Source organism: Hermetia illucens, chromosome 6 (genome assembly GCF_905115235.1).
Source record: "Hermetia illucens chromosome 6, iHerIll2.2.curated.20191125, whole genome shotgun sequence".
NCBI classification, from domain to species: domain Eukaryota; kingdom Metazoa; phylum Arthropoda; class Insecta; order Diptera; family Stratiomyidae; genus Hermetia; species Hermetia illucens.
This window is the reverse complement of record NC_051854.1, coordinates 34511295-34525988: the sequence shown is the minus strand read 5'-3', so window position 1 is coordinate 34525988 and position 14694 is coordinate 34511295. Positions and strand designations below refer to the sequence as shown.

Below are 14694 nucleotides of genomic sequence, written 5' to 3'. Positions count from 1 at the left end.
GCGAAACAGAAACCTATCTGTATGGGAGCAACTGCATGCAGAATATAAAGAAGCTGGAAAGAAATTACATGCAGCTATCATAAAAAGTAAGAGTAAACACTGTAAGCGACTGTGTAAGGAAATGGACACGCACCCTTGGGGTAGCAGCCAACGAAACGCTAAATATGTTTGCCGAGGCATTTACCACATGTCTTTCTGAACAATGGAAGAAGCAGAAACTAATGCTAATTCCGAAGCCTTGCAAACCGTTGAGTGAAGCTTCATCCTGCAGGCCGATATGTCTTCTAAATAATACTAGCAAACTATTCGATAACAGATTACCTCCAATTGCCGAAAAAGAAGGAGCTCTCTCTAAGAATCAGTTCGGTTTTCGAAAATGAAGATCCACGACTGATGCTACCTAACTACGACTACCTAATAAAGGTAGGCCGCACTTGACAAGGATAATGCTGTGCAGTGAACGCACTCAATGTGAAGAATGCTTTCAATTCCGCGAGAATGAGCAAAATACATGAGTTCCTAATTAACTTAGACGGATCGAAGTACCTGATGCGTACTGGCTGTGTTGTGCTGCGAATCAGATGATGAAATAAAATCATATTGAACGACATGCGGAGTTCTACAAGAGTCCGTCTTTGGCCCACTTTTATGCATTATTGTGTATAATAGAGTACTGACGCTAGCCCTTCCTACTGGTGTAGCCTCCATTGCTTTCGCGGACGACATTGGTGTGATGATTGTTGCACGCTTCCTCGAAGAAGTCATGCTCTAAGCAAATAAAGCAGTCTATGAAATTAAGTCCCGGTTGGAGATTGCTGGTATATTGCTTGCAGAACATAAGAGGAAGTAGTACCCATTACCAAGGGGAAAAAGTGTTCATGAAAATCAAAGTTGGAACATAAACACGCTCAAGTGTTTATCCTGAATTTCAAATTACATGTGGACTGTGCCGCAACGAAGGCACACAATACTGGGGCACTGATTGCAAGGCCGAACGATCGACTCCTTATTTCGAGGGTTGTCAGTTCAATGCTAAATAATACAATAAATAAGAGAAAAATTGGATCTACGTCTCGTATAAGTGCACCCCGAACATGTTGCGCTTATAGAACGACTTCCGATCAAACAGCCTGCGTGATAGCAGGAATGATCCCGGTTGATATTCTGACGAAAGAAGGACAACCTCTTTACGATCAAGCATATCTCACCGGAGAAACTCTTGCCCATGCTCTCTGCGGCAGCTCGCAGGAGAGGTCGGACGTCAGAAACAGGACGCTGGACTCACAGAATCATTTGGGACATTCGGAAATGTATCGAGTGTTCACACGACGAAGTAGGTTTCGAGCTAACACGTCTTTTGAGCTTACACGAAGGTTACTGGGTACATCTCTATCGATTTGAGCATGACGAGTCACCATATTGCCCAAAGTGTCCAAACATTGAGGAGGATGCAGAACACATTTTATTTCACTGCCCGACATTCGCAGCTCAGAGGGCTGCATTGGAAGCTACAACATTACAGCACTTAAAAGCCGAAAACATCATGGATTATATGTTGAAAGTGAAGTCGAAATGGTAATAACAGCCATCCATAAGAAACTTAGGCAGCAAGAAGTCGGCCGGAAGAATTAACAACAGAGGAGCAAAGACGTGAAAACGAATTCAGGATAAACCCTAATCCAGCCTTGCGACGTAATACTATGATATATTAGAGTTCCGCAGGAAAAGTGGAAGTATTAGAGAAGGAAGTGAAGTATTATAGATGGTAAGAGTCAAACATAACCATCTCGCGGGAGTCAGCGGTAACTTTTGGAGCTGTCCACCTATCATCGACAAAAAGAAAAAGCTAGACGGCTCAGCTATAAAAGGTTTTGTTTTACTCTATGTGAGGAACTATTAGTGCATGACGATTTCACGTGTACCTAGTTGAAAATTCCATTGCTCTGTACTTTTTAAAAAGCCCTTTACACAAATAACTTGATCTGCAAAGCACTGTATTGATAATAGTCAACCTCATATGCTTCACACCAGGAGCTTAATATTAGTATCAAATCTGAAGAAGTTAACCTACGACATATACAAATAACTCGGAATACCGGAAGCTGGTAGTTCGGATATAAACATTTATGTTCATCTTATATGAAAAACTTTCTATGCATATTTTTCCATTCGTATATGGGTAAACACCCAAAATATTTCTTAATTTTTTTTCAAACTACAAAATATACGTACATATTACAAACATATTATGCTCACCCTAAAAAACAAACATTGCCTATTACCGAATACTATTTATTTATTTATTTCGTGCACAAAAGCATAAATATGAACATATACAATACGTATATTGAATTCCACTGGTTGAATTCAGAAATATATCTACCTGGCACTACTCCAAAGTTTCATTAGCATATTCCCTGCAACCCCCCATTCATGAGCTCACTTTGTTGTGGTATTGACGAATTGATATGTTATAATGACGTCATACACGTTTTAGAATGAACGAAATTCACATAAAGTGGAAAGGATTCGCTTTCTATAACTTTGTTAATAATAGTTAGATTTCGTTCTGATTCTTGGCCAATTATAAAAGACAATGAGCAGCGTCTTGCGGTAATGGAGACGAAAATGTTGCATTGAACTAGTGGTGTGACACGTTTTGACCACATCCGAAATAAGGATACCCGCGATCGATATGGGATTGCGCCGATCGTGAAAAAGCTGCGAGAGAGGCGTATTCAAAAATATGGTCACGTGATTCGCGCAACGAGAATTCATTTGCCAAGATTGGTCGGACCAAAAGACCAGCCGAACAAACGGTGGCTTGATACTCTGGATGGGGATTTGAAAGTCTTGCGATTACATTTCGCCAAATCGCCAAATCGCGAAATCGATCACGACGAGTCAACCCCGCTTGTGAACGGGACAAAGACTGAAGAGCAAAAGAAGTTTGATTTCGTTCAAACTTCCCAAAGTTATGTCTTATGTTATGCTTGTACCAAATTTTGTACTTCTAGCATGAACTTAAGGGGGATTTCCGACTGAATTTCTAAAATATACTAATATAGTATCATTATTATAATTTAGCTACGCAACTGTGATTTCTTTTCAGATTTTTCGGTTGGACAGGTTCTGAGAATCTTGTTTCACACAACACCTTAAAAAGGCCTAGAGATAAGTAGACTTTTTATGAATTATTCTCGTTAATTATGACGTCATGTGTCGGGATAGTGGTTAGAGCACAAGGCTGTCATACGGAAGGTCGCGATTCAAATCCCATTGGTGGCAGTGTGGGTCAAATTTTAAAAGTTGATAATATACTATTGGTAAGGTTATTTGAGCAGATATCGAAATGGAACATATTTTGAGGCCTAAGTTTCACATAACCGCACCACCCTGACTTTTTTTCAGAGTTTTGGTTTGGATAGTTTCCGAAAATATCCTGTCTCACTTAGATGTATATATTTTGCCTCCTTACTCGCGCACTTTACAATTCACGTCAAAAACCAATATCAGTTTCGGAAAGCATTAAGATATACAGCACGTATATGTATATTGAATACTGCTAGTTTAATGTGCAAATATAGCTGTGTGAATTAGGCACTACCCCAAAGCTTCCTTAGCATATACATATAAATATATACATATGTCTGTCTCTAGTGATTGACATTGATAAATGATAAGAAAACTAAAACGGAATGTTTCCCTGCAACCCCCGTTCAAATGATGTCATACGCGCTTTAAAATGCACGTGTAAAAGTTTCATCTTCTATAACTTTGTTAACAATAGTTGAATTTCCTTCAAACTTCCCAGAGTTATGCCTTAAATATAAGGGATAATAATCCCTTACACCACCAATTCTAGCTGATCTTAAAGATAGTTATCGGCTAAATTTCTAAAATATGCTAATATACAATTATTAACTTTATTTGTGCAGATTTCCAAACAGGATGTATTTTGAGCCCTGATTTCGTTCAGATACACCACTATGTGTGTGTTTTTCAGATTTTTTCGGTTGGATAGGTTCTGATAACTAGACCGGTTACACTTTTTGGGGGTGATATTTTGAGTCCTCACTCCCCTACGTTCCACTCAATATCAAATATGGGACCAGTTTCGAAAAATACTAATTCAGCCCTTTCATTTGATACCCCACATGGTCATATTCTGTGAAAAAAATGCTGCACCCTTCTTTAGTATGTAAACTCAACACAAAATGGCGCCAGCCCAGCATATGTATTCACAGACCACACGTTTACACCAACATTCATGACAATCGGTGCTGCCGTTTCCAAATAAATTGAATGTGACAAACACACCCTAAAACCCTGAAAAGAAACACTCATCATGTGCGCCTTAATAGTGGGTTGTCCCTTTAAGAGGGTCATCCCGTGTGTCGGATCCGAGGAATCGAATTTTTTTTGGCATCAATTGTATCTAGATATAGTGTAGAATATATGGGCAATATGGGCATTTTTTGATATTCGGAGTCGTTCAAAAATTATAGTGCTTAACATGTAATAAGTCACATGCCAGATTTATGTCGATCGCCGCAATAAAGTGCGTACTTATCGGTCCGAATGACGCTCGAATGACTTCGCTAAAAAAGACAAGAATTGAAGCCAAGGCTGTACATGTGCTTCTTGGCGAAACCTAAGGTTTATGGACTGGGTATAGAAGATTAATGGTCAGTTAAGATTTTATGGCTAAAAACCACATCCTACTTTTTAAATGCGTTTTTCTTGAAACTGCATATTGAAAACCTGCTGCCACCATAGTTCAAAATTTATCAAATGAAATTCTTTGAAATTTTCACGACTTATTCAGAACATATTTCTACGGTCCGCAAACTAGGATTATTGACATTTATTCAATAGTTTTTTTTTATTCGTTAAAGAAGCTTCAAAACAAGTCGGAAACCGGAAGCTGGACACTTCAAGTACGAAAGGTTTTGTGTATTTCTTAGTACGTAGCACGTAATAATAATAATCGCTGGCGCAACAATCCATATTGGATCAGGGCCTTGAAATGTGTTAGAGCACTTCATTCAAGATCGTAAATATGCATATATTATGTGAGACTTTCGGATGATATTAACATCCATAGTCGAGGAAGCGACAACTTTGACGTATTATAACTTTGTTAGTAATAGTGCGATTTCCACCAAACTTGGTGAGATCATGTTCTATGTTATATTACTGGGAAATTTCATGGTGCTAACCTGAACTTAAGGGGGCTCTTGCAGCCTGTTATTAACCTTATTTGTACAGATATCAGTATGGAAGATTAATGATGATTTTACTTCAGATTTTTCGATTTGGTAGTTTCTGAGAATGGCCCTCTTAAAGGAATGATCACTTTCAACCCCCCGCAATCCCCACCTTTCCTTAAATTCGACGTAAAAGGATGTAACTCACTTTATGCGTGAGCGTTCACAGTTCCCACCTTTCTGCCAAATTTGGTGTCAATCGCTGTAACCGTTTCCGAGAAAAATGCGTGTGACGGACATACAGACAGACAGACGGTAAACAAAACCTTAAAAACACCAAATTTTACAAAAAAAAGTTTAACACGGCACCAAAAATTTAGCTTTATATATTTTTTAATAATCCTAATTTACGGACTATAGTTAAGTCCGCACATTACAATGCCGTTTACTTTTTAAGCTTTTGTGTGAAGCCGGTCTTAGTTTTGAAATATGTTGGATAGGTGGGGAGTGCGGGGGGTTGAAAATGATCATTTCTTTAAGGGGGCCATTCTCAGAAACTACCCAACCGAAAAATCTGAAAAAAATCAGGAGGCTTCCACTATATGGTACCTGGGCTCCGAAACATCTTTCACACCGATATCTCTTCAAGTTAATAATAGTATATTACCATAATTTTTTGTAATTGGCTAGAAACCGGGCAGCTGCATAAAAAGTGCAGGCTCGTCTCCTCCTCCTCCTCACATTGGCTGCACACAGCCGAAACCACTACCCCAATCTTTTCCATATGGTAATTTAAGGGGCAGTGTCCCGTCAAAAGCCCTACTAGGGTTTTCATGTCCCACTTCTTAAGGGACAACAAAAATGCCGCTCTAGTGGTCCTAGGCTCCTTCACAAGCCTTCACAAGGGTTTTCGCTTGCCGGCAAGGGTCCAAATTTCTCCACTCGGTGGCGTGAATCCTTGCAATTTCACCCTTCAGAATAGACTTGACAGTAGATGGTCCGATTCCAAGAGCTGGTTCTGGCCCCACCATTGTGGATCCAGACCCTCGGCGAGGCAGTCTGTCAGCCTCCTCATTACCGGCGATGTTAGAGTGCCCCGGCACCCACATCAGAAATGTTTCGTTCAGTCGGCCAAGTTTCAGCAGCGCCTGATGATAACTCCACACCAACTGCCTTGATATGTCGTTGCCATTTAGTGCTGATAATGCCGCCCGACTGTTGGAACAGATTCGAATGGTGCGACCTCTCCATTTCTGTCGCAGACATTCTTCTGCTACCAACGAAATGGCATATACCTCCGCCTGGAATATGGTCGTCATTTTTCCGAGGGGTCGGGCCAGTTCTATAATCGGATTCTCCGAGAACACCCCTGCGCCCGATCCATCCTCCATGACTGACCCGTCGGTGAAGATTATTAGGTCTGTAATCTGAAAAGACTCATAGCCACTTGTCGATCATTCTTCTCTTTCGGTGATTACGACAGTGTATGTCTCTTCAAAGACGAATTTGGAAACCATATGATCGGTCGGCATCAGGGCTACCGGATGTTTTTCAAGGAATTTCCAGATAGACGCATGGCCGTTTGATTGGCCGACTTTCCACGCCCCAATGGTATCGAGCCTATATGCGTCGTTGGCTGCTTTCCGTTTCACCTCCAAGTGAATGGGGGGTAAATTTAGGATAGCTTCAAGTGCGAAATGTACTCCTAAGTTCTTGCCTGTTTGTGCCAGCTGGATTTCCGACCCTGCTAAGGTGGGTAGCGAATAGCTGCCCCACCTGACGTTCCTAGTGAACATAACTAGTCCAGTCTTCCTAGCGTTCACCGTGAGTCCATTGCGGAGGCACCAGCTGTGGATTACATGCAGAGTTGCATTCAAGCGGTCACATACTGTGTCCGCAAACTTGCCGGTAATTATTACGGCCAGGTCGTCCGCAAATGCTTGCGTGAAGACTTTTTTGTCCTCCAGGAGCCACAGCAGGGTCTCCATTACCAGGAGCCATAACAGTGGAGAGAGAACCCCTCCCTGTGGACAGCCCCTGAGACATCCTGCTTCAATAGACTTCTGGCCGACCAATATGTGGATTTTTCTCCACTCTAGCATGTGAAGGATCCAACTGATTAGCAGCGGTTCGATTTCATGCTGTCTTGCCGCATTACAAATTGCCGCGAATGAGGCATAATTGAAGGCACCTTCGATGTCCATGAATGCGCCTAAGGTGTATTCTTTTTCGGACATCGCCTTTTCAGTTTTTCCCGTAAGTTCATGGAGGCTGTCTCCGTGGATTTGCCTTTCTGGTAGGCGTGTTGCCTATGGTGAAGTGGCCACTTAGGAATGTGTGTATCCCTTATGAACCGATCTACTAGTCTTTCTAGTCCTTTTAGCAGAAAGGACGTTAGGCTGATTGGTCGAAAGCTTTTTGCGTCTGTGTAAGTGGGTTTTCCTGGTTTGGGAATGAACAACCCCTTCACATCCCGCCATTTATTTGGAATATAAGCGTGTGCAAGGCATGCACGATATATATTCCGAATGCGTAGACCGAGATGAGATTTTGGATGCTGCCTGGGAAGTGTACTTCAAGCAAATGATTTGCCGTTTCTTCATCGCTTTCTGTGTACTTCCCATTTTGTAAACGTAAATATCCCAGTTTCTGGCTACGTTCTTTGACCAGAATCCGCTTCAGCTTTGAGGTTGCCTCAAGAGAGTTAGTTTCTTCGCAAAAGCGTCTCCAAGATGATCGTTTAGCCGATCTTATGCTCTTCTTTAGAGCCTTCTGTGCCTCTTTATAGCGATTCCAGCTAGTGCTTGATTCACCCTTCAGAGCACGATTAAGGAGCATCCTTGTCGTTCTCCTCTGTTTTGCCAAATCCTAGTTCCACCATGGTGTTTTACCCTTCTTTGGCATCTTGAGTGGACAGCTTTCTTCGAAAGCTTCTCTCATGCTAGTTGTGATCATCTGGGTTGTCTTCTGAATTCCAGCAATGGATTTGATACGCTTCCCAGGAATCGTGACTCGGGCGCTCAATTCTATTCGATACATCACCCAATCTGTCTTCCTCTGATTCCGAAATGGAGTGGGTGGAGGTGGATCCATGCCCATAACGAAATCAATGCGTCTGTGATCCGAGAGTGTGATATCGTTTGATACTCTCCACTCCCAGATCAGAGCCGCGATGTCAGGAGATGCCACCGTGAAGTCGATGACCTCTCGCCTAACCACGTTGAAGAAAGTGGGTTCATTACCCACATTTAGGATCTGCAAATCGGTTCCTACTAGATACTCCATTAGTCTCGATCCTCTTGCATTGATGTTCGAGCTTCCCCAGCATATGTGGTGAGCGTTGACATCACATCCTGCTATTACCCCCATGCCTCTACTTTTGGCATATTGGATAGCTCTGATGAATGTTCCACTGGGAACGTCTTCTGCGTCGTAGGGGAATTATGCAGACCACCATAGTATCTCTTTATCTATCTGGTGACTTTTTATGGTTAGCTTAGCCGATGTGGTGTCGCCATCACATAGGTCGTTAACCAGGTTAGCCTGAAAATCTTTAGAGACTACCATGCAGGTGCGGGGTCGATCGCTTCCATTGGCATAGAATAGGTCAGCATGTTGGAAGTTCAGGCCCCTGACTGCCCCACCAACAACCCACGGTTTTTGTATGAGGTATATAAATGTCTTGCAGCTATTGATCCGACGCACTAATAAGTGCAGTCGCCGCTTTACAATGTTGCAAATTTACTTGGGAAAAGTTGCGACTCAATGCAAAGCTTAATGCCTTGCGCGGACGCAGTCCTTACAGCTAGGAGGAGTTTCCCCCTAAGCTGTTCGCACTGCTCAGTATCGTAGCCGGATGGGTGGGGCTTCGATAGCCTTGGCTGCAAATGAAGGCCTAGCCGTTGCCGGCTGAGCGCTCTTTGCTGCCTTTTGTGTCAAAGAGTTAGAGTCGTTCAAGGACCGTAGCCGCTTCGGTTTCCCCTTAGCCGCAGGTGCCCCGAACGCTCCTTCCCCTCAACCTTGGCACAGCTTTTGGGTTGTGCGTTGCCCGAAGGCATTTTACTGTCCATGGCCAGGTGCTTACCCATGGGCGAGACTTTAGCCTCAGCAAGTGGCCCCGATTGGAGCCTGGGGTCGGGAGTACTGACAGGAGGGGCCTGCTTCGGCTCGTCCGTTAAGGACTGAGTCCCAATTGGATTGGTTCCCACTTGAATAAGTGGGGAATCTGAGTCTAGACTCAGGTTTTCCATCAATGAGCTCAGGGTTGCCCCCTCACTCGGGGTTGGATTGTCACGATCGAAGTTTAACTGTCTTTGCTTTATAGATTTATGTTTTTGTTTTTTCATAGTTGGCTGCCATGGCCTTAATTTTTCCGGGGAAAGTAAGTCGATCTCGGCAGAGCCCCTTTTTGCCGAGACAAGGCTAGTTGAAACTGCGGGTCGCCTGGTACCCAGAGTTAGTCCACCGAAAGTCATAACTAGAGTTGTCCAACTGCGGGACATGTGGCGACTGTAATTTTTATCTGAAACAAAAAACAGACAGAACATCATTGGCCCATACCAAAGAGGCTTCACTTCAGCCAAATCAACAACAGATCGGATTTTCTCTCTGCGGCAAGCGATGGAAAAACTGCTGAAATATCTTCATCTTTTCATCGACTTCAAGGCCACCTATGATAGCCAGGGTAAAACTGTACATGGCCATGAGAGAATTCGGTATCCCGAAATTTATAAGACTGACTACGCTGGCCCTGACCAATGTGCGAGGCCAGATAAAAGCAGCAGGATCACTCTCATGACCATTAAACATCAACAACGGTTTACGACAAGGGGATGTCCTATCATGCGTACTCTTTAACCTGGTCCTGGAAAAAGGGATTCGCAATGCAGATGACAACGCCAGAGGTATCATCCTCTTTAAGTTCACCGAACTAGTAGCATATGCTGACGATATTAACATTATGGGAAGAACAACTCGAGATGTATAGACTTCCTTCATCCAGATCGAGCAGGCGATGCGAGATCTCGGGCTGCACATTAACGAGGGCAAGATGAAGCACATGGTGGCAACGTTAGCGCCAAAGAACAAAAAACCAACTACATCGAATCGCACTGGTCAAACGAAAACAATAAAGATAGGAGACTACAACTTTGAGACCGTTGAAAATTTCTTTTATCTAGGGTCCAAAATCCGGCTCAACAGATTACGATGGGCGGGTCAACTAATCTGTATGGATGAGGATGATCCAGCCCGGAAAGTCTATAAGGGCAATATCTACAGTAAAACAAGAAGACGAAGCAGACCCTGCCTGAGGTGGAGCGATGGTTTAGGTCAGGGCGCTACTCAGCTTTTAAGGATATTGAATTGGTGGAGCTCGGCGTAAAATCAGGGGTCTGGAGTTTAGAGTCTAGACCGGATACCAGTTTGTTGCGCTGCTAATGATGATAGTATATAGTAATCGATTTTACACATATAATTGACCATTTCTGCCGATATTACCATTTGTATTCATCAGAAATTCACTCTCCACGATGAAGAATGACTTTAAAATACGATGGTTTCCTTAAAAGTTCTAAACAAGTAGTTCCTAAAGAAGTGATAACTTATTCCGTTATCACAATGAGCTCAAAACTATCCTCACGGTTTACTCGATATTTTAAATCTCTATTTATATGATTTTTACAGATTGGCATATCTACATCTGGGTCCAATAAAATGTAAGACGCCTTTTTGCATCGGGAATATAGATTCTACACCAATTTGTCCAGTTGTTAATTAATTTGAATGATGTGTCTCAGTATTACCCAATTCCTGGGCAAGTGAAACAGCGTCTGGCAAAGAACTTGTTCTAGCCCACGTATTTTCTAATTGGTCGTTGAAACCATTTTTAAAGATAGTTAGCGCAAATGTCTCTTTCATGCCTAAAATGACCTTTTTGTCACTTTCAGATGCCTGTGTACCAAGCTCTTGTATTTATAGCTGGTTTAACTCGTCAACGAAGGACAAAATTTTGTCTTTATAGGCAGTGACATTTGATTTTCTCTGATATGTGTTATTTAGCAGCGAATATATTTGTGGTACCGTTTAGGTATTTTTGAATTTGTTTGCCAGTTCGGTCTTTAGTGAATTGAACGGGACTTAACTTCACGTTAGTGACAAAGTCTATCAGCAGTGATTTTGCAGTGACAGTCAAAGTGTAATACAAAATTTGAACAACTTTCAAGAATGAATTCAATTCCGTATATTTTCTATCAAAGATGAGAATTCTTTTTATGAATCGATGAAGAGCAGATAAACTGGCTTCCAATTCTTTAGTTATTCCGTCTTACTGTATATCTTCCTCTGAAAATTCATATTTTCCAAGTTGCAACTAAGCTGTCCTTCAGCTGATCGATGCTCCAACTTTAATTTGAAGTCGAGCGCTTTCCTCACCAACAGTGTTCAGGAGTTTATTGAATCGGTCTTTCCTGATTTCAAAATCATTCAATTTCCTCAAATGGTTCAATACCCTAGAGCTCTCGATTACCAAACCTTCCAAATGAATTAAAGGGAAGAAATCAGAGGGCCATATATAATATTGCATATTTCTATATACATAAGCTATTTATGTTTCTGCTAATTCTCTTAGCAATATATTCCCTATTATTTTCATTATATATGTAAAATATTATAATAATTATTATAAATATTATGTTCGTATAGAAAATCAAACCTTCGTGTTGCTTCTCTATGGGAAATTGATTCCTCATAATATAACTTTACACGCTGTTAGCTACTGTTCAATTTCTTTCCGTTGGTCACCTGTTGCTATCCTGATCCTTCTACCTTCTCTTGGTCCTCTTTTATGGGAATGGTTGTTATCGCGATCTGCTTGTTTTGTTTTCCTGTCCGTCTTCAATATTCCTTCAATGTTATCTGTTTCGGACTTCTAACATCTAGTGTCCCTAACTTTGTTGGTTTGTAGGGTGGAGTTAGAATTTCTAAGCCTGTTGCTGGTACTTCGGGTGTATTCTTCTATCTTTTTGCAGCTACGCTTGCATGCCTTACTGAAATTATATAATGGTTTTTACTCTTCATCGATGTCGATGTTTTTCCTCTCTTGGTCTACCAAAAAATCGCAGTTAAAATTACGGTAATTTGCAGTATGGCCTGGTGCACAATTACTTCCAGGATCGCCATAAGTTCCATAAGTTTGGATTGGCAGAGTCGCCATGTAATAAGTTTGTATCGTTTTGGCTAAACAGAGAATCTCTTTATTATAAATTACAGTTCTGGAGGAATTTATATTCCTTACTTAACTAAGCAGCAAGGCTACAAATAGACTGGCACCCCATACTCATGTCAGAGACAATGGGTATTTGCCATGGTTTCTAACTGGTGTCTGAAATACTTTCGCCGCGAGAATACGGCGCGAATGAATCTCTTCAAATTTGTATTCCAGAAATGACCCTTTATTCAAAATCATTTTTTCAATTTCAACTTAGAATTAGCGCAAGCATTTCATCTAGGTGATAATTTTCTACTGGAATGTAATTGGTGAGTTTGAGTAGATTGACTTTCTTTGTTGATGGTTATGCAATTGGTTCTATTAATGTTATTGATGGCGCCGGGGTGCACATCGTATGTCTACAGTTATAAGATGCATATATTTGGTTTACAGTATATTTACATATCAAATATGATACATCTTTTTGTGAACACGCTACACGGATTTACCTCCACATCATCAGCTTCCCTTTCTTCGGCTTTCCATGGTAGAGGCGGAAGAGCAGATGCCGACAGGCAAGCCTGTATAATCCCCTGCAGGCTTGAAATGGAACGAATTTTCCTTCAAAACATGTACTTCGGCTACGACCTGATTCATCAAAGACTTGGGTAGATTCGAAGTCTGTGACTCCTTACCACTTGGAGAGTTATAATCCATTACTTCCATCTTCATGTGATTTGGACACCGTTAGTGTAGCAGTAAACTACTACAGGTTCCCTCACCACTACAAAGTGGTGTCTTAGATGGGACACTTAACACTTACCAACGATTACTTTTCCGTTATTTCTACAAAGCAAAAAAAAAAGATGCGCGACACTCGCCGCAAGTAAATGAGTTCCTTGGGTAATGCAAGTATGAACACGTTGTGGCTAAATTCGGCTCAATAGGTTATGGTGGGCGGGTCACTTAATCCGTATGAATGAGGATGAACCAGCCCGGAAAGTTTGGATGGAGCGATGGCGTACGTCAGGACGCCAGACAGCTTTAAGGGATATCGAATTGCTGGACCTCGGCGCAAAACCGGGATGTCTTGAGTTCCTTATTAAGGCAGGCCTAGACCGGATACCGGTTGTTGCGCCGTTGATGATGATGATTATATAATTAGAACAGCGAAAGGGACGTCTATATTTGGGCGGCGTCTGCTCTAAATAAGCCAAAGGGGTCAAATGGTTTAAGAAGATTTCCTAGTCGTTTACCTCGAGAAAAGCACGTTTGACGTAAAAACGTCAATAAAAAACACAGTAAACAAACAGAACAGTTATTAGCAATACTGGTCGCATATAGAATTATAGTGCATTCTCAGATATAAATTCAAATAGTTGCCCCCAACAGATGCCGAGAATACAGCAGATACCTCAGAGTCACCGAAGTGAAATTTGACTTTATCGACACTAGGACAACAATTTTATGATGGAATAGATTCGAAAAGTGCAAAAAAAGGAAATCAATATTCTTATTCCGACACACTACAATATCCATTTAAATGGTTTCAGGATCTGAATCTCGATCTTGTTTAAGAGGAGTAGAAATATTAGCAGGAAGTTAGCTCTGAATCAAGACATCGGCATGCAAAAACTTGTCAGCATTCAATAGGCGTAGGCCTAAAAAATCCCTTTTTGATTTTAGTGAGATGGGACTGAAGACCGTGACAAAGGCGTTAACTTAAACGAAAATAAAACATCCACCAGCTACAATGATGTGGTCTTGCGTCTCAGCTGGTTGGATTTGGCTCGTAATGTGTTCGTGATAGAATTCTGAATAGCAGCATCAAGTAATGCAAGATACTTTAACATCTCGTTTTAATTATCTGAGGCTGTGAACCTTTATGCACGACGATGCATATTTCCCGATAGTAATTTCTTTCCCATATTTTTGGATTATAATTATAATATATCAACTTTTGGATAAAACCACCGCACTAACTTCTTTTCTAAGCGGATTTTTAAGAAACTTGTTCTAAGTGGATACGACTTAAGATACAATAGTGTCTAACAATATACAACATCCAATTATTTACCTTTCACATCAATTTCTTTTTGATCTGGTTTCTCACCACTACCTCTGCCCCACCATCGCCAATACCTTCGTTTGGGTTCAGGCTCGATTTGCGTTTCTGTGATATCATCGATTTGGTTCATTGTTATATCCTCTGTTTGAGATGGCATTGTCTTTTGAATATTACTTGTGATTTGTTCGATTGCTTCCTTCGAAAACAGT

The 14694-nt window shown here is 41.4% G+C and overlaps 1 protein-coding gene across 6 annotated transcripts in view; it reads right to left on the bottom strand.

Annotated features, from left to right (window-relative positions):
• Positions 1-14694, bottom strand: part of LOC119660368 (phosphatidate phosphatase LPIN2) — a 208501-nt gene that overhangs the window by 82885 nt on the left and 110922 nt on the right. For all 6 annotated transcript variants that reach the window (XM_038068883.1, XM_038068880.1, XM_038068884.1 and 3 more), the window contains one exon: positions 14495-14681. In XM_038068883.1, coding sequence (XP_037924811.1) covers positions 14495-14681 — 187 coding nt within the window. The remainder of the gene's footprint in view (positions 1-14494; positions 14682-14694) is intronic.